General features: G+C 39.8%; 1 protein-coding gene across 1 annotated transcript; it reads right to left on the reverse strand.

Moving 5' to 3' along the window:
- Positions 1–589: 589 nt before the first annotated feature.
- Positions 590–9,344, reverse strand: IL12B (interleukin 12B). The gene is made up of 6 exons (XM_034778047.1): positions 9,263–9,344; positions 6,275–6,559; positions 5,051–5,171; positions 3,895–4,100; positions 2,846–2,991; positions 590–712 (listed from the first exon to the last, which is right to left on the reverse strand). Exons 1-6 carry the CDS (start codon positions 9,342–9,344, stop codon positions 590–592), a joined length of 963 nt encoding a protein of 320 aa, XP_034633938.1.
- Positions 9,345–19,987: the final 10,643 nt, after the last annotated feature.

Consider the following 19,987-nt stretch of genomic DNA (forward strand, 5'->3'; position numbering starts at 1 on the left):
TACTTCAGGGTCTCCGTAGGACTGTTACTACTGGAAAACTATCATTGATGAATCCAAAAGAACTAGACTGAGGCAGCTTGCATCTGTCTCACACCAGTTCACTTTACTAATATAACTTGATCCTGTGAAGTCCACAAGTGCAGTCTCTTACACTCTTATATAGACCAGTCACTAGAGGGAGACAAATGATCAACGTTCTGGCAGTGCATTAGCAGCAGTCATATACTCATTGAAGGACACAGTACAAATACCTAGCTAGGCAGAGAGCACTTTTAATCATTAACTGTTCCAGGTGAACACTAGATACATGTTTCCTGTCTAGTGTAAATGAATTCTAATTATTTCTCCAGGGCTTTTGGAGGAAGAGAATGATAGCCTGTGTTGGACGTTGTAGTCACATGTTTATATAGACTCTTGTTCCCTCAAAGATATTTCAAGAAACAACTTCTTTCACTCAGGACTATAAATAGGGCACTAGTAAGGGGGTAAAAAAACCCCAATATCTGAGAAAAATAAGCTAGCATAGCTCCACTTCCTCCCATGTAGTCAAAAGTCACATCTGCTACTGTGATAAATGGTGCCATGAGCTTTACCTGCAGAGTTTCCAGTCACTCCAAGATGAATTGTAATACCGATCTCTGGCCTGGACGTAGATCTTCTCTAGCTTGCTTGTCGTTGTCAAGTGAATGAACTGTTCATCAGTATCATAAGACTATGAACAAAAACACAGTCCAGTCAATGGATTGTAAATGGTCAAGCAGAAGTTACTCAAACATCCAGTTAAAGTTATCTAGTTGATCTTGTGGCAAAAATGAAAATGTGCTCACATTAGTTATCGCTGCTGTATCAGAGCAAAGAGGAAGTTTTTGCAGAAAGGAAAGTATTACAAGTAGAATCAAACCAATCTGAAATACCCTGGCATGTCCTTACATAGTGTGATTTCCAATGGTGGACATGCAGCTCCTATAAAGAACTCTTGTAAAGCTAGCATGCACCTTTATATTTTTAATGAGGCCCTTCCTCAGTGCAAAGAACCATAACTAAGGAGATGGCTCCATCTGCTGGTATGCACTTTCTTCATTTTTTTACTTAACAAAGTAATCTTTTAACCTGTTAGGTCTGTTCATGAAGTGAAATAAATATCATTTAGGTTGCTTTATTTTCTCTTATAACCTTTGGTGAATGTCAGTCAGAATGTGGGGATAAAAGCCATAGTGTAGACTTATACTCACGGCCCTACATGGATATTATCTTGTTATTAATCTTTGCACTTAGAGTTCTATTGTAAGTGAAGTTAATGGGAATGTGGGAACGGGCCCTTAGTTTATTGATTGACCATATACTTTCATTTTAATGTTCAATTTTTATTTCTTTGAATATTTTATATATTGGATTTTATTTAATACTTCTATATTATAGATTTGTGGGTATTTCCTGATGAATTATTCTTAAGTGAATTCATAGCTACAAGTGTATATCGCTGTGGTCAAGGCCTAGGACTGGGAGACAGAAGATGGCGGGTCCTTTTGCTAATTATGCCAATGATTTCTGGTGTCATGCTGTGGGCAAGTTGCCATGTAGTAGTTGTTGTGTTTAACCCGCACAGGTGCATTAGCAATGCAAACAAATCTATTTTATGTCTTCCTAAAAATTAGTATTACATAATAATGTGCTGCTGGAAATTGGGAAGCAGTTGGCAAAAACTAAAGTATCCTCTGCTCTTGGGTAGTGTGAGACCATGAGTCATTGATTTTTTACTCTATTAGCAAGAGCTCTTCTGTGCAAATCTGAACTGTGTACATGCAATCAAACTACATGCAATTCAGTGTGGCAAAACTTAGGCTGTCTTTGTCCTTGGTGTAGGAAAAGGTTGTGGATTTTCCCCAGCTCAGGATCCACAAAGCCTAATAATCCTGAGTCAACAGATACTTTTTTCTCATGCTAAAATGACTGTGCAATGCTGGGTGTGATGTTTTTCACTCCTCCCTCCACCTCACTACCAAGATCTTCTTGTCTCCAGTGCTGGAGAGTAGACATGTCATCTTGGCACAATCCCGAAGTAGAGCACTCACTTTGACTATGTCTCATAGTCAAAAAGATCCCTGACTATGAAACCTGAAGTTTGGGCAAATAGCAAAGACATAATACAAATGATTATCTTTCATATGTAGAGATAGGTCATATCGGGTTAGATGACTTCTATGGTGTTCTTTGGAAAATATGTCAATAGCAGATTTATTTATTTATCTTAGGTTAGAATCCAGAGACCTCATCTAGGCTAGAGCCCCAGAGACATTGCATAGACGTATAGTTTATGAGAGGCCTTGCCCCAAAGATCTTACAACTTAACAGCTGAGTGAAGCGAACAATTGGTTGGGCAAGAAGGGTAAAAGAGGAAAGCATAATAGAGATAACAGGATGGCTTAGAGAGTTATATCATAAAAAGTAGGCTACATGCACATGACTGAAATTGGTAATTAAAGGCCATTGGGGTGTTTCAGTGGAAAAACATCACTAAATACTAATAATATACTACATTAACAGAGTACTTTTGATTGCAGCGAGTCCCAAGGCATTATCCAAACTACAAACCCTCCAATCCTACTCTGACAAAGTTCCTTATTGAAATCACTAGGTAATTTAAGTTCGGACAACACGGTTGGATCAGATACATAGAGGAATCACTTAACCTGCTATTGAAATGTTGAGACTGATCTGTTTTCACAGTGTTTGAATCCATTTTACTTGGATGCTACTGTGTAGACAAAATGGGAAGCGGGTCAAGTTCTTAAAAGACTGCATCATATACACATTAAGAGTAATGAGAACTCCCCATTACAAATACCTTGTGTTTGCTGGGGTTTGACTCTTCAGCGTTGACCTTAAATGTCAAAGGGAAATAAGACTCTGGTGTGCTCCATGTTCTGGGGTATTTCCAAGTCACTGTGCCATTTTTGACCACATGCTCACACTTGGGTGGGTCAGGTTTTACTGCAAGAGAAAATAAAGACTGCATTAGCATTCATTAGCTACGTAGTATCAGCTCTTTGTGCTTTATTAGTACCAATTATTCAGTCAAACAGCTGTTGGAAACCATAGTAAATTAGGCCAAGATTGTGTTTGAGGTTTAGGGACTATATTGTACCCTCCTGTGGAAGAGGGATACGTTCACAGAGCTCCCCTTATAAGACCCCTCAAGGATGAAGGGATTTATAGGGCTGCAGAAGACAAAGGGAAGGGACACAGCCTCAAACCCTGCTGACCTTTAGAATGCACAGGGAAGGAAAGTGTTAATTTGGCAGAGTGTCTGCTTCTCCAGAGTGGCTGAGTGGGGGCAGGGCCTGAGGGTGGAGCACAGGGTGGGCCACAGTCCGGGTGCTTGTGGCTCCCCCACTTCTCAGGAGCTTCCGACAGCAGCAGCACTCCAAATGCTGTGGGCCGGCATGCCTCCAAGGGGAGGTGCGCCACATCCAACATTTCTTGCCCCGTTTCAAACTTCTTATATCTGCCGCCTTTGCTGTGGCTCATGGGTGCTGAGCACCTTCTATTTTTTTTCAGTGGATGCTTGAGCCACGGACTACCCAGAGTCGGCACCTATGCCTCAACCTCTTCCTGGTTTCTGCCAGTTTTTGTTCTTCTTTACTCCCATAAGGGGAGGGAAGCCTACAGGCCTAGAATACAGTTATAATGGGCTAAGCATTAATCCTTCTCAGCTCTCAGGTGAGGTCAGAGGCACACTGGTGACATAGAGGTAGTGTGGGGAAGCCGTTACTGTTGGAGCAGTAAATTCATTAATCAGCACTATTGTCCCTCAACAGTCATTCACTTAGGATCACTGAATTCACTACAAGTTTTATACTCTTAAAAATAAAAGCTGATTTCTGATCCACTCACTGATATCTCGGATGAAGAAGCTGCTGGTGCAGTTGTCATATTGTGTCTCATCAATGACCTCCAGGAACATCTCAATGGGCTGGTGTTCCTCAGCAAATGGGCAGTGGTTGATTTTCTGACAACTGACTGTGTACGTTGTCTCTAGTTCATAGCGTTGAGGCACAGGGCTTCCACAGATTACACTTCCAGACACATCCTCTTGAGTTCTGAATTCAAAGCAGAGAGTGATAATAGAAATGCTGGAGAGCTCTGAATAAAGTGCTGCTTACGGATACTTCAATGACACCATGTCACTGGACAAGCTAATGTTGCTGTGTCATAAATAGCATGTCTCGGTACATGAGACTCCCATGTCAATAGGAGTTCTGGGCATAAATTAAAGACAGTCTCTTCTTTAATACCACTATTTATTGACTAGTGTGGAGGGCCTAATATCTAACTTCACTCTTCAGCCCCTTTCCCAAACCCAGCTGGAGGAAACAAGTGAAGTTGAATATGTTTCCATAAGAAATAACGCCACACAATACTGCCAGAATTTGACTGTATTTTTGCATCCAGCAAATTATGCTTTGCGCTTATTTCCCCTTTTAACAAATAAAAATAACACTGGGCCAGAGCACTCCATGCCTTGGAGAAACCCATGGGAGGGGAGTGGGAGGTAGGAAATCCCCAAGAAGTTTCTCTCATAGTATTCCCCTCAGGGTCCTTGACAGGGAGAATGCTATGGGCATATAGTGTTTGACCTCCCAACTCCATACAGCCAGTGGATCTGGAGAAAAGGACTCTGCAAGATGACTTGCTTCTATGTCTGGTTGAAATTCCTCTCCTCACCTGCAGTTCTACTGCCTGAGTCACTCTGCAGCTACATTACAGCCTCTGCAGAGAAGATCTAATGGGAGTTCTTACACTTCTAAGCTATATTAATTCCTGACCAGATTTCCGTGCAGTAATTTGGTGGGCCTAGAAGGGAATGTCCTGTAGAGGATATCCAATGTGCTGGTCCACATCCTCAAATGATGAAAGTGGCCTTCCCCCGGTCCAGTTCATGTGATAGGTGGCCAACTATTTTTGTAGTATCCCTTCCACATGCTGACAAAGAGGGGTATTCCGGCCTTATTATCCTAATGAAGTGGCTGAGGAAAGTACAAGCTCTTACCCTTTTAGATTTTTGATTGTGAACTTCACATTTGGACTCTCATTTTCTGTCTTCCATGAGCATATGAAAATCCCTGAGTAATTCTTTGCCTCACATTTTAAAAATGTCATGTTGTTTGGCTCTAGATTGAAAGAGAGAGAAAAAATTGATTTTTAAAAAAAATATAATTGTTTGACCAGTAAGATAAAACAGTAACTCTACAAAATCCTACTGGCAGGTATTGATTCTGTTCCCAGGAAAACAATGCACAATATACACATCAGCTGAATAGTGGCTGGAAGTTTGCTGGTGTCTAAAAGTGACCCTTAGAAATTATGTTGCCATTGTTTTTCCCGGAGCTTGTTCACTTCTTTTATAGGATATTTCCCATCTATTAAAAAAAATTGTCTTCAACAAACCCAATATCTTCAATAAATAATTTCATTTCTCTGATTGCTCGCCATGCTGTTTGCGACACATTTCAAAGGTGGTTTTATCATGATGAGGATAGGAATAATGTCTATAAATGAAGTGATTCCACCCTTCTAACAATGTTTAGTGGTTCAAGAGAAAGACAAGAAGATGGATATTTTGCTCTGGGAGATGTATCTTTGTCCAGTGTGTTAACCATGAGCCTAGGATTCCAAACTACTGGTTTTAATCCTGGCTCAGCAGCGGTTTTAGGATAAGACACATAACCTCTGCTTTATGAAGATTAATTAGTTAGGGGCAAATGCTCTCCTCAGCACGTGGTTTGAATGACTTAGCTAGGCACTGATGAGAGCTGCGAGGGCAAAGGGGAAGAACAGTCATTCCCCCACATGTTGTGAAGCTGTTCCATGGTTGCTGCTCCAGCCTAGAGGCTAGAGTAGCATTAGCATTCCTCTACTCCCCCACTCCATATGAGAAAGATCAGAAGATTCTTGTAAAGTCATGGTCCCAACTCATTCTTTGTGACAGCATATGGGAACCCCATACAAAGCTGGACTCCCCAGATCCTGCTCCCGCATTGCACATCAGATCCGCCTGGTTCTGCTGCACATGGGGACCTCTGCACCCATGTAGGAGAGGGCATTATTTGCCCCTTAATGCCTGAACAGCACTTTGAAGATGTACCATGCTAAAGATTATAATCCATCTCATTAGTCATGCATAGTGGTTCTTTCCAATGAGTTCTTTTTTCCTTTGCGATGTTATGGCGCATACTGTACATGGAAATAACATCATATTGCCCCATTACCTTACCTTTAAAACTTTTTAGAATCCACTTAGATATTTGCCTACTTGAGTCTTTTTTAGTAATAAGGAAAAAATAGTAGCTTAAAATCTCATGGGTATCACTTTTGTGACAGGTGTAGTTGCCAGCATCTGGAAATTCCTTGACTGAAATGGCTAATGTCTTGTCAGTTCCTATTTTTTCCTTATCCTTCATCCAGTAGACTGACATAGATTGGTCTTCAGATAAATTGCAGGTGAGCTCCACTTCTTCAGCTGGTGCTTCCTGAGTCCATTCTGACTCTATGACGTAAACTATAGGGAAATAAATGTTGGGTCTTAGTCAAGATTAAAGTGCTGGTAAAATCAAACTACATTTTAGGCCCAGCACTGCTGTCCTTGAAACTACTGGCAAAATACCACTGGCATGAATAACAACAGTAAGGCCCAGTTGTCTTTTGGCAAGATTTCCAGGTTTTAAATGCAAATATGAAATGCATCCAAACCATCATGAGCAATCAGAGTTATATTCACTTTAGAAGTCATTTTCATTCCAGAGTCTCAGGCTGGGTCTACACTACCCGCCTGAATCGGTGGGTAGAAATCGACCTCTCGGGGATCGATTTATCGCGTCCCAATGGGACGCGACAATCGTTTCCTGAATCGACGCTCTTACTCCACCAGCGGAGGTGGGAGTAAGCGCCGTCGACGGGAAGCCGCAGAGGTCAATTTTGCTGCCGTCCCTACAGCGGGGTAAGTCAGCTGCGATACGTCGAATTCAGCTACGCTATTCGCGTAGCTGAATTTGCGTATCTTAAATCGACCTCCCCCCCCCGTAGTGTAGATGTAGCCTCAGAGAATTGGCACAGTAGCAGCCCTGCAAAGCAGGTAATGTCATTATCCCCATTTCACAGAGAGGGAAATCAAGGCACAGAGGGCCCAGTCATTCCCTGCATATGCTTAACTTTAAGCACACAAATAGTCTCATTGGCTTTAAACATGACTATACATGTGTTTAAAGTTAAGAACGTGCTTAAATGTTTTCCATAATCCAGGTTTAAAGCCCAATGGCCAAATCCTACTCACTTGATTCCAGCAAAGAGCCCCACTGACTTCAGTGGGACTCCTCTGATGAGTAAGGACTACTGGATCTCAGTCTTTGCTCACAGAATGTGGGGTGAAGCACTTCTGAAGCATTGTACTCCCATGGATTCCAGGGAGAGATCTCTGCAGTACGAGGGATCTATGATTGGGGTGGGGGCAGGTGGGCAAAGGGAAAGCCAGGAGTATGTATTGCCTCCTTCTAAAGCCCCACAGCCTGATGCGGCATTATTTTTTCCGGCAGAAAATCTGGTTGCCCTTTCAGCATGGTCCCAATGAAGTGGCTGCTAGGGGAGAGATGATCCCAGAGCAGAGGTACAGGGCCTCCAACAAATAGTCATGACCCTCTGAATACTCCTCAGTCACTCTGTGGAGCCCTTTGCTCCAGACTGGGAGAAACTCCTTCATGAAACAATTTAGGAAAACTTCAGTAAGCAATCTTTGTGGATTTTTCTTCCTTACAGCCTTCTCTTGCTAGATTTTTCCAGGTGGTGGGGGGCAGCAATTAAGGCCAAAGATATGTGTAAATGAATTGCTTAAATTCATACAGCTAATCAGGGGCAGAATGAGGAGTAGAACTCAAGAATCCGCTTCATTCTTGCCAGAGTCAAGAACCTCCAGCTGCACTTTCACTGACACCAGTTCCCCAAATACAGCCATTGCCCCATGTAACCTATCTACCCTTTCTCTTCTACCACTGACACATGAGCCCCTGTTGTCATTAGTGTCCTTTGGGTTTGTGTTTTTCCCTGCAAATGAACACAGAGTACATTTACTGAAGGTTTAGAAAGCACCACAATTGAACTTAGAAGTGCACCACTCAGAGTGGAAGGAAGCATCAATTCCAGCAATGAGCCAAGATTGCTTCTCAGCAGGAGATTTCATTACCAAACGGATGGCTTTAAGCCAAATAACATTGCTAATAATAGGACACTGAATCTCATCACATTGGACAGTGGAGACTGCTTATTAAAGTCATGAATGTACAAATACATGAAGCTAGAGGCTTGACAACCTGCCTGTGAGTATCGAGAAGCATAGGTACCAGGAAATTCCAGAGAAGTACCAAAAGACACAAAGGTGTAGTTCTTATGCTGTGGCAGAAACGCTTCTAGTTTCAAGTGCCCCTAATGTTGTTTAGGGAAACCACAGCATAGTCTTATAACCTAAAGCCATCAACAGAAGTGGTTGAAATATTCATTAAAAATAATATTTATTATGGGCAAGACAGTGATCCTCTTACTCATGTTGAATACCAGCTTCCACCCTGTGAAGTTCCACTGAAGTCAATGGGGATACTTGTAGACCAGGGGTCGGCAACGTTCGGCAGGCGGCTCGCCAGGGTGCTTACCCTGCCGAGCCGTGTGCCGAACGTTGCCGAACCCTGTTGTAGACTAAGGTGCTGGTCAATGTGAGTAAAGGGATTAAATATGACCACCTGAATTTAGCTCCGTTTTCTGTGAGTGAATAATTTGTTCACTGATTCTGCATTTCTTAGAATAAATTCATATTCAGAGTTATTTGCTCTGAACATTCTGGATGAAATATTTTCAGGCCTGGGGTTTTTTGTGAAATGTTCACTTTGACTATTTGCTCTTCATTACTTGTTTGTGGGTTGTCACCTAAGTCACAAGATGCAGTTTCTGCTTCCTGATTGCATGACTGAAACTCTTGAAACGGGAGAACAGTGAATAGGGAATAAGGCAGTTTCTGGTGTGAATTCTCAGATGAATAATCATGTTGCTAAACTTCATGAAACTTTTGGGACTCCTGAATCTTTTCATGAACACCCAGCAATTATCCAAATACTCATGAAAAATTAAGAATATGAGCCCATGAATTGTAGCGAACGCAACAAACATATTTGTTTTTAACTATTCGACCAGTGATAGTTTTCAGTAAATGCAGAATGCTTACCATTCTCCCTCAGTTTCCACTTCGCTTCCAGAGGGACTGCAAGGGAAAATAACGAAAGTAGGACCAAGAGTAGATGAGACATCTGTGGAGAGTAGGGGAAAGAACAATTAATAAGCCTGCTTGGAAAAAGGCTAGTAATTGGTATTATTGATTGAGAGTTATTAGTATGCTCAGCTCTAGACAGTATGAGGAAGACACAATACGTGCCCCAAGGAGCTTACAGCCAAGAGACCCCATTCTGAGCACACTTAGTCATGTCAGAAGTCCTTACGCATGAGAGGAGTCCCACTGACAGAAATGTGGCTCCTGGCAGGAATAAAGTGTGTAGGATTTGGCCTTTGGGCTCTAAACCCAGATCATGGAAAGCATTTAAGCACACTTTTAACTTTAAGCACGTGAGTAATTCCATTTAAAGCCAATGAGACTACTTATGTGCTTAAAATTAAGCATACGCTTAAGAGTTTTGCTAGATCAGTATTTTATTTGGCACTTCCTCAGGCAAAAATCCTACCAAAGTGAATGACACATAATTGTTAATAACTATATTTGCAAAAGTGGCCAGAGCATGTGTGCCCATTGAGACACCTTAAATACATAGATTCACATTGTATACATTCCTCTGTACTGTATTTTTAATAGACAGGGTGAAACTAATACACTACTGTAGTCCTGAGCTCTGGACTTTTATGTTTGCAACTGCAGCATACATGCAGGGGCATTACAATGCAGCACTATGGTGTGTACTGCTATTCACACTCCCTCTAGTCTGAACTAGATGGCAGTGTAGACAAACTTTAGGTTCTTATATTGGTACCCATCACTTTTAAGACTGGTTGAAATTTTTCCATCAGAACTGTTGTTTTGTGTAATCAGGTATTGAACTAAACTACATTTTTCATTAGAAGTGTCTAGTTTTTGTGGAAAATTTTGAATTTTTGTCAAACAAACAAAAACCCAAACTGCAAAGTTTTCCCTGTTTTCAGAAGAGAAGTGTTTGGGTTTGGGTGTTTTTGATGAAAAGTCAAAAATTTCCATGGAAAATCATTGTCCCCCCCATTTTCATTGACATTTTCATCAGAAAGAAAACCCATTTTCTGATCAGCTCTAATCACAGTATGAACACCTCCCCTGTGATTAGGGGTGTATGAACAACACATGTATATCTTATGGGCCAATTGGTGTAAATTGGCATATCTTCATTCACTTCATTTATATCAGTTAAGGATCTGGCTATGTAATTTGTATGTTTGTGTAATTCATACACAAAAACATAAATGTTGATAATATACACCTCTACCCCGATATAACGTGACCCGATATAACACAAATTCAGATATAACGCGGTAAAGCAGTGCTCCGGGGGGCGGGGCTGCACACTCCGGTGGCTCAAAGCAAATTCAATATAACGCGGTTTCACCTATAACGTGGTAAGATTTTTTGGCTCCCGAGGACAGCGTTATATTGAGGTAGAGGTGTATAATATATATTTCAATTCTATTAACTGTAAATATTTAAATCTATACAGTGTATACATACCTCAATATGTATAAGTGTATTAAGTATGTACTTATACAATATGTATAAGTGTATTTTCCTGTCTTCAGAAAAATGTAATAACAGCTGTCTCTATTTAAACATACTTTCTTGGGTATCTTACTCTAGCAAGAATGTAAACTGAAAGATCTTCAGCTTTTTTTTTTTTTTTTTGCATTGGTGTATTTTATATAACTAGCATCCTTTGACTTCATCTCTTACTGGCTCTCTGATGCCCCAGTGTAGAGATACTCCACCACAGAGCAATAAGAAGGATTTCTTACCTTTTCCAGTGGAGCTTGTTAGGTGATGCTGCTGGAAGTGGTCGTTCTGTGGATCTGACAACAGCTAGGCGCTGGCTGCCTTTATATTTGTAAACTCTGAAAGTAAAGAGATACTTTGTTTCACCGCAATACCACAGAATTGCAACACGTGGAGTAAGTTCCTTTTATACATAGTGATAGCGGTAAAGCAAGAAAAGAAGAAAAAGTTTGGGAGTCCCAGGTAATCTTTGAAGAGGAAATAAGATTATTTTAATGACCTTTTATTCCATGCCAGAGGTATTTCCTTTCAGCTGTCATTCTCTGTCTGTCCTTCATATACAATCTGTTTTTTGCGATGGGGAAAATGCACAGTAAATAAACTTCCAATGTTGTTTGACCTGGAATTTTTTATATTATGAAAGAGAAAGTTAATGCACTTAGTCTTTTATTAGCTGTTAAGTATTAAAGGGATGATAATAATGTGAAATAAAAGCTCTACTACCAAAACAAATTCAAAACCTGAATGATTGTAATATTTAAAAACATGGGAACCAATATATACATCATTTAAGGGGAAAAAACCCCTTTGTTTTCCAGTTAACTTAAAAAACTAGAAATGAATAAGTGATGCATCTATGTACTGTATACTCACATGGAGTATTATTATTATTTATTAATTATTACCCCTAGAGGTCCCAAGCAGGGATTGAAACCTTATTGTGGACATACATATAATAAAAAAAAGATACCAGCTGCTGCAAATTGTTGCAAATGATGGTCTTGATCCTGCAATTGACAGCACATGAGCACATGTCAGTGGGGCTCCAGGCAGGGGCAGCAATGCACCCATGCACAATTAGTTGCTGGTTTGGGGCCCCCCAAAATATGATAAAACAACAGGTGAATACAGCAAATAGGCAGGAACAGCACAAAGTCACTGTGAGACAGCAATGCTTAACATAAAGACCAGCAGTCACAGCACACCACTGTGTTTGAACTGTCCATTCATCATCCCATGTTTTGTGAGCATCATGGTGGGGCTGAGTTGAAGGACAGATTTGAAGGAGGATAATATCGTGGCTTTGTGGATTAATTTTTAACAACGTTTGTCAAGTGGCAAACACATAGCCCTATCTATCTAACCTATATCTTGAGCAAAGTCATCTCTGGACTTCACTTCACCAATGACACCAGCCTCCATCATTCATTTCTCCAACAAGCACTTTAGCATGTTCTCCCCAACCTTCCCTGACAAGAAAAAAGCTCTCAATCAAAATCTGTAAATGCACCATCTTGTACTCATTCCTGTCCCTCCTCAACATCCATTTCTTCCATTATGCATACAGCAACCTGATAATGTCTGGGCAGGGGATCACTGCCACTGACCCGCTGAAGATAAAGATTTGCACATCATATTATATTTATTTTTTACCTTGTCTACCTCATCCCATCCCAGTCTGCTTAACTGTATCATTCACTTGTTACATCTTCTCTCTTTTAGATTGTAAGCTCATTGGGGGGCAGAGGCAATAAAATATTATACATATAACACCTAATACAATGCAGCCTAGCCTGGTTGTGGATTTTGGGCACCAGCCTAATAATAATAATAATTAGTATTAACAGTAAATATGTACATGTTTATGGAATGTACAATGTGTGCGTAAATGTATATAATATACACATGCTCTAGGTTAATTCCAAACACAGAACAAAAAGTAAAATATAGTGACCAAGGTGTGTGTCAAGAATCCTGGATCACAATCAGATACATCTGTGTGGAACTTCCATGCCTAGATAATCTCTGTGATCCATCAGAGTGGAATTTTTAAATATCAAACCATAGCTATTGCGAAAATATCTCTTGATGTCAGTCTGTTTTTCCATTATGATCTCATATATTCTTAAGGGGAAATTTAGAGGACAGCATTTGGTCCCACCATTTTATCCACTTCCTCTATGATACTGAAAGAGAGAGAGAGAGAGAGGTGGAAGCTGTAAGTTAGTCTGTTTTGCTTTCCAGTAAAGCCCTACAAAATACGATCATTCCACAATTAGGAATATTCCAGACACACCTCTTTCTATTAAAAATAACCAGCTGATTGGAAAATTATTTCCTTTACAAGGGAGGACTTTTGCTTTGTCTAATCCTTAATGGGGTGAAGCAGGCATTTTACTAAGACTAAAAGGAAAAAAAAAAGTTTACGTAACATTAATAAGATGATTAAATACCACACCAAAAAGAGAACCATGTGAAGGGGAACAGGGATTTATGTTGTCATCAGACAGGTGCTGTGTGGCTACTTTCTGATAAGTTTTCCTCAGTGACACAAGTAGATTGCTTTAAAATTCTTCTTTTACATGTGATTTCTCTTTTCACTAATGTCTGACTGCTCAGCAGATGACATTGTCTGATTCTTCAAAGATATCACAGTTGTTAGATGCATAAAGAAATAATAGATTAAAAAAAACAGCAAAACAATGCTCCAAATGTATCTGTTCAATCTATCAGCCATCTCCTAACATGGCAACAATAATTGACAAATGGGGTATAGTTCACAAAGCAGAGAGGATATCCGTCCTATAGAAAACAGGTACATCAGTCCTGTGTAGGATATCAGGGACATCATTATTACATAATCATCTGCACACAGTATGTGCTCGCAAACACATACATAAAGCTGGCTAAAATGTTCCATACAGAAAATGTACTCACTGAAAAATATGGCTTCATCAAAACAGAAACTTTTCACAGGAAAATCTCAATTCTGATGAATTTCAATTTTACAGCAAGAAATGTCAAAACAAAAATGTATGTTTTGAATCAGCATTTTCAAATGAAACGACAACTTTCTTTTTGTTTTGCCACAAAATGTCATTTCAGTCCAGATTTTTGGTTTAAAAAGAACTAAGCAAAGCAACTGTTAATGTTGTAATGTCAATTTGAAAGAACAATTTTCGTTTCATTCTGATCAAAAAGTCACAATTTTTTGGTTTCAACTTTTCCGATTAAAAACTTTTTGGAATTTTCATTTCACTATATTTTTGAATATTTGGACTTACAAATCCAATTCAGAACAGAAAGGTGTAGTGAAACTTTCCTCAGGATGAAAAATCTGTTTTCTGAACAGCTCTGTGCACACCAGACATGCCAAACCTGTGAAAAAAATGCAGAAATTGGGCTTGTTTTTGGCTTAATTGGCTTGTGAGTTGCTTGTAGGCTAGTTTTTGGCTTGTAAAAGCTTGTTGCTTGTTTGACTTGTAGCTTGTTGCTTCTTTTTTTTGATTGGCTTCCAGCAAGTGGGGGCAAGAGGGGGGCAAGCCGGGACAATGGGCAAGCAGGAGCAAGGGGGGGAGAGAGTTGGGGTGCACAGCGGGCCCACCACAGTCCCAGACTGCACGTGGGGGGATTTAGTCACATAAAGCGTTGGGGTTCTTAGGGATTGGCTTGTTTTGGACTTGTTTTGAAATGGGATTAGCTTGATTTTTGGCTTATTGTGAAAGGCAGGGTGCTTATTTACCGCATGAAAGTTGGCAACTGTGGTGCACACCTGTGCCACATGCGCACACAGGTATGGCATACAAACATGTACCTTGCCACCTCAGTCTCTTCCTGCTACAGTCACATGCTGAGAGGCTTGTGTAAACAGTAGAATCACTAGGGTTCCTCTTCTGGAATTTCCTTTGATACCTGGTTTAGCGGTGCACTTCAGGCAACTCAGGGATTAATGCCAAAGATAAGATAATATCACTTTTATTCTCAATACAACAATGAGGAAAAAGGAACGAAGGAACGAAGGAACGTGTCCTTTTTATATAATTTATTGAACACTATCATTATTTAACTAAGGTCAAACCTTCAAACAAACATCTAATTACAGTAAAGAATAAAATAGTATGAATATCCTACATATAGATTGGCCTTTTCCTGCCAAAAGATCCCAAAGTGTTTTATAAAGACAAAATTAAAAGCTAAGGTATACAAACACAAAGGCTGATTAGTATTATGGTAGCATAGAGGGCCCAACCAAGGTCAAGACCCCACTGTACTAAATGCTGTGTCTATATATAGTAAGAAATAATCCCCATCCCAAATAAATTACACTGTAAACAGACAATAATGGAAGAGAGGAAGTATTGTTAGCCATATTTTATGGATAGGAACTAAGGAAAAGGGAGTACAATTTTCAAAGTCTCTTAAGAGACTTAGGAGCCAAGTCCCATTTTCAAAAGCAACCTAGGCACTTGGGGGAACCTAAATCTCATTGAAAGTAAATGGGACTGAGGCTCCTAAGTCAGTTAAACACTTTTGGAAATTTTTCCGTAAGTGACTTGTCCAAGGCCCCACAAGCAATATATGGCAGAGATGGGAATTGGACCCAGATCTCCTGGGACCATGTGCAGACTTTTAGTGACAACACCAATCTTCTTGTGTTGGAAGGAAGCATGAAAATGCCTCATCTATAGTATGCTTTTCTTCATCTGAACATGGGTTAGTAACTTCCTGGACAAGGAATGCATTTTTCCTACTATATCTTTCTGTGATTTTCATTATCATTTGATAAATAGGATATGTTACACTATTCACCTTCATTCTCAGTTCTAAGACCTTTATGTGGCTTGCTTACTGTAGGAATTTCATCCACCATTGGGCTGCAGTAATTTCCGGGGTGTAACATAACCATTTAAAAAGAACAGTTAAAATGGTTTAAACCATGATATGAAGAAAAACAACAAAAAATAAAAAAAAAACCTTATCAAACTGAAAGTACCGGGGAAAAACACAGAAATAACCCTTTTAATTGAAGGTTCAAGCAGTAATCTCTTGTTTCTCAGAAAGCTTTTTAGGATCAGAACATCTGACCCCTGATTTCTGTTCACTTCCTGAGAGCAGTGTGTACAAATTCTTTTAAAAGTGGATGCCAGTAGAATAGGAGTAGGCAGGAACAAATAGTTCGGTGAACAACTTCAACAGCTGGCCCTATATCCAGGGAACCAAGTGCAATACTTGTTGTATAAACAGTTTTCTGTGAATCATAGGACTTCAAGCTCATTTAAGAGCTGATGCATGTAATAGCAGCCCCTGGAATCAGTGGGTTTTAGCCACTGATATGTAATGGAATCACATAACCTTTTATAACCCTGAATTATGCCTTGTGATAGAGGACTGGAAGAAATGATTGTGGATATTCCAGATCTTCCTGGGAGCGAGCGAAATAGAAGACAAAAAATAGTGCAGTCCTCCACACTGCTGCATGTGGAATCTATAAGATGAGCGTACAAAAGGAAGGGCAAACTACTGGATACAGTCATTCAAAAAGGTTAAAAATATTTTGATCCATGCAAGAATGTCATTTGAAAAAGGCACATCTTTACAGGAAACCAGCTGCCACATGAGACCATTGACCATTGATGTAACAGAGCTATTCAATATGGATAAGTCATTTCAATTTAGACAGTTCACAGATGGACTAACTAGAAACAAATGGGGTGATTTGTATGGACTGGGGATTCCTTCAATGCTGTTTCAGTGGTGTGCAGTGATTCTTCACCTAGTTGAGAAGCCACATTGACAGGATGTAAAGAAAGACATGCTCAGCTCATCTTGGGCAGAAAGAAGGTAACTATTATGATGGGAATAGTTGGGTAATGCAGAATAGCTTTGAATGCAATAAAACAAATTGGGCTGTGGCAATTTGCTGAGGTTTCTGTTAGAATAAAAAGTTCTTGAGAAATTTAAAACGGTCATCACACTCACTTTATGAAACTGTATTAGTCATTTTAAGCTCATAATACCAAACTTTCTAAAACTTCAAGTGTCTTTCTAAAATTTCTGTACATATTTGGGTAGATATCACTGCAATAGCTATTTGTTATGCTGATAAATAACAGATTAGATCTGGCTTTGTGACTAATAATAGTTTGTTTCACTGTCAATATTTAACAGTTAGCAAAACTTAACATTCAATCTGTCCTCTGATCATGGACAAAAGAGAACCTTAACTCACAGTAGGAGAGAACTAAGCAGGTTAAGCCAACTACTTCAGCCTCCAGGGATTTGTCAAGTTCCCCAGAGTAAATCCTGATTTATTCCACATGTTGGATCTTATTTGTCACCATGAATGGAGTATCCAAGGCCACAAATGGTTTATATGAGCAGCCTCAAATTCTCTTATTTCTTAGTGACAGTGTTGTCTACAGATTCAAGGAAAACCTGGCCTTGGGAAGCAGAGGTAGATCCTCAGACTTGTAAGAGGAGTTTCTTCTTCAAGTGTAGTCCACAAGCAAGTGTGTGTTACTGCCTGATATTTACAATGTGATAAGTGGCACGAGCACATAGCAAGAAAGGCCATAGAACTAGTGATGGGAAAATGTTAAAAGTTTCAAAGAAACATGCAGAAATCCATTGCTTTTCCAGATCTCTCGGATCTGTAAAATTCAGCTGGTAATCTCACAAGATTTCTTGTTTTGCCTGTTTCTGCTTTTGGAAATATCAACCCACTCCAGAAAAGCACAAAAGCTGGTGCTTAATTTTAAGCACAATAGGTCCCATTGAAATCACTGGAAATATTTGCATGCTAAAAATTAAACATGTGCTTGATTGCTTTCTTGGATTGGGGTCATTATGAGAGCACAAAAGAGAAGGTAGTTTTGTAGTTAAGGTATTGGATTGGGGCTCAAAAAACCTGGGTTCTGTTCTTGGCTCAGCCACAGACTTCCTTAGAGATGTTGGTGAGGTCCAAGTTATGATGTCCACATTAGGCCTATATGCAGCAGAGCATTCATTTATGAAAATGGTGTTTAAATAGTGTTTTTTTAAAAGTTGTTAGATTTTTTTTAGACAATGCGACTACAGAAGGGGGGAAATGTAGCTCATTCTTAGCTGTATGCATTTCACACCACAGTGTAGTTTTTCTTTTTTTCTGTTTATGTGGTTGTTGCATTTTTTCTGAAGCTACAATCTTGTTTTAAGAACCCCCTTTTTCAATCAAGTAGCTTTTTTCAGACTAGCTACTTAGTCACAAACAAGGTAGGCGGCAGGTCATGTAAAGCTGCAGGAGCTCAAAAAGACACTGCTTTTCATTTGCTCCAAAATTGTCTCTTAGGTATGGACAGGAAATAGGGAGGTCGGAGAGGATAAAATACATAGAGTCATAAAAATGTAGGGCATGAAGGGACCTCAAGAAGTCATTTTAGTCCAGTCCTCTGAGCTGAGGCAGGATCAAATAAACCTAGACCATTCCTGGCAGGTGTTTGTCCAACCTGTCCTTAAAAACCTCCAATGATGGGGATTCCACAACTTCCCATGGAAGCCTGTTCCAGAGCTTAACTATCCTTATAGTTAGAAAGATTTTCCTAATATCTAACTTCAATCTTTCTTGCTTCAGATTAAGCCCATTACTGCTTGTCCTCTACCAGCAGTGGACATGGAGCACAATTCATCAGTCTTCTTTGTAACAGCCCTTAACATATTTGAAGTCTGTTATCAGTTCCCTCCTCAGTCACCTTTTCTCAAGACTAAACGTGCCCAGTTTTTTAAAGCTGTCCTCATGGGTCAGGTTTTCTAAATCTTCTATCCTTTTTGTTGCTCTCCTCTGGACCCTCTCCTATTTGTCCACATCTTTCTTAAAGTGTGATGCCCAGAACTGCATGCAGAATTCCAGCTGAGACCTCACCAGTGCCAAATAGAGTGGGACAATTACCTCCCATGTTTTACATATGACATTCCTGTTAATACACCCCAGAATATTAGCCATTTGCACAACTGCATCACATTGTTGACTCTCATTCAATTTGTGATCCATGCTAACCCCCAGATCCTGCCTGTTTTTTTCCCTATTTTGTAGTTGTGCATTTGATTTTTTTCTTCCTAAGTATAGTACTTTGCATTTGTCTTTACTGAAAATCATCTTGTTGATTTCAGACCAACTCTCCAGTTTGTCAATGTTGTTTTGAATTCTAATTCTGTCCTCCACAGTGCTTGCATCCCCTCCCAGTTTGGTGTCATCCATAAATACTATAAGCATACTGTCTACTCCATTATCCAAATCATTCACGAAAATAACCAGACCAAAGACAGACCCTCCCAGTTTTGACAACAAACTATTGATAACTAATCTTTGAGTACAGTATTTCAACCAGTTTTGCACCCACCGTATAATAATTTCATTTCGATAGAAGCCAATTTCATCATAGCACCTTATGACCAAGCAATAAGGGCACTATCCTGAAAACACAATCAAGCATGGTGCTTATGGACTTCAGGTAGTCCCATTGGTAAGGCATGGCTGGCAATGCAAAGCACAGTGATTATTTCTGGTGGGTTGTTATAAAGCAGGTGTGCAAGATTGAGCCTGAGGAAGGCACAAATCACTCTGAAATGCACATCTGTTCTGTGTCTTATTGGTATTTTGAAACTAAATAAGAAATAAGAAAATCAGAGATAAAAGAGAAAGAATGTGGGGGGAGGGAAATGCAATATTATTATTAGTAGTAGTAGTATTACAGTAGTGTTTAGCGGTCCTAACCAAGATCAGAGCTTCAGTGTGCTAGGGGCTGTACAAATCTGTAGTAAGTATGACAGATTCGGCAAATTCTTGCAGTTATCTTTGTGAGATCTTATTGTATTAAGAATCATTGTGGGACAAGGACTGTATGTAATTCCATGGGGAAGGGTGACCACAGTACACCAGAAGTTAAAAACAGTCATTAGAGAAATTCACTCAGGCTGTAACACCTTAGAGATGTAACATCACCTAGAGAGCCTAGCATATACTGGTTCCAACTGGTTTCAGAGTTACAGCCGTGTTAGTCTGTATCCGCAAAAAGAAGAACAGGAGTACTTGTGGCACCTTAGAGACTAACAAATTTATTAGAGCATAAGCTTTCGTGGACTACAGCCCACTTCTTCGGATGCATCCGAAGAAGT

This window comes from Trachemys scripta, chromosome 8 (assembly GCF_013100865.1).
Source record: "Trachemys scripta elegans isolate TJP31775 chromosome 8, CAS_Tse_1.0, whole genome shotgun sequence".
Lineage (NCBI taxonomy): Eukaryota > Metazoa > Chordata > Testudines > Emydidae > Trachemys > Trachemys scripta.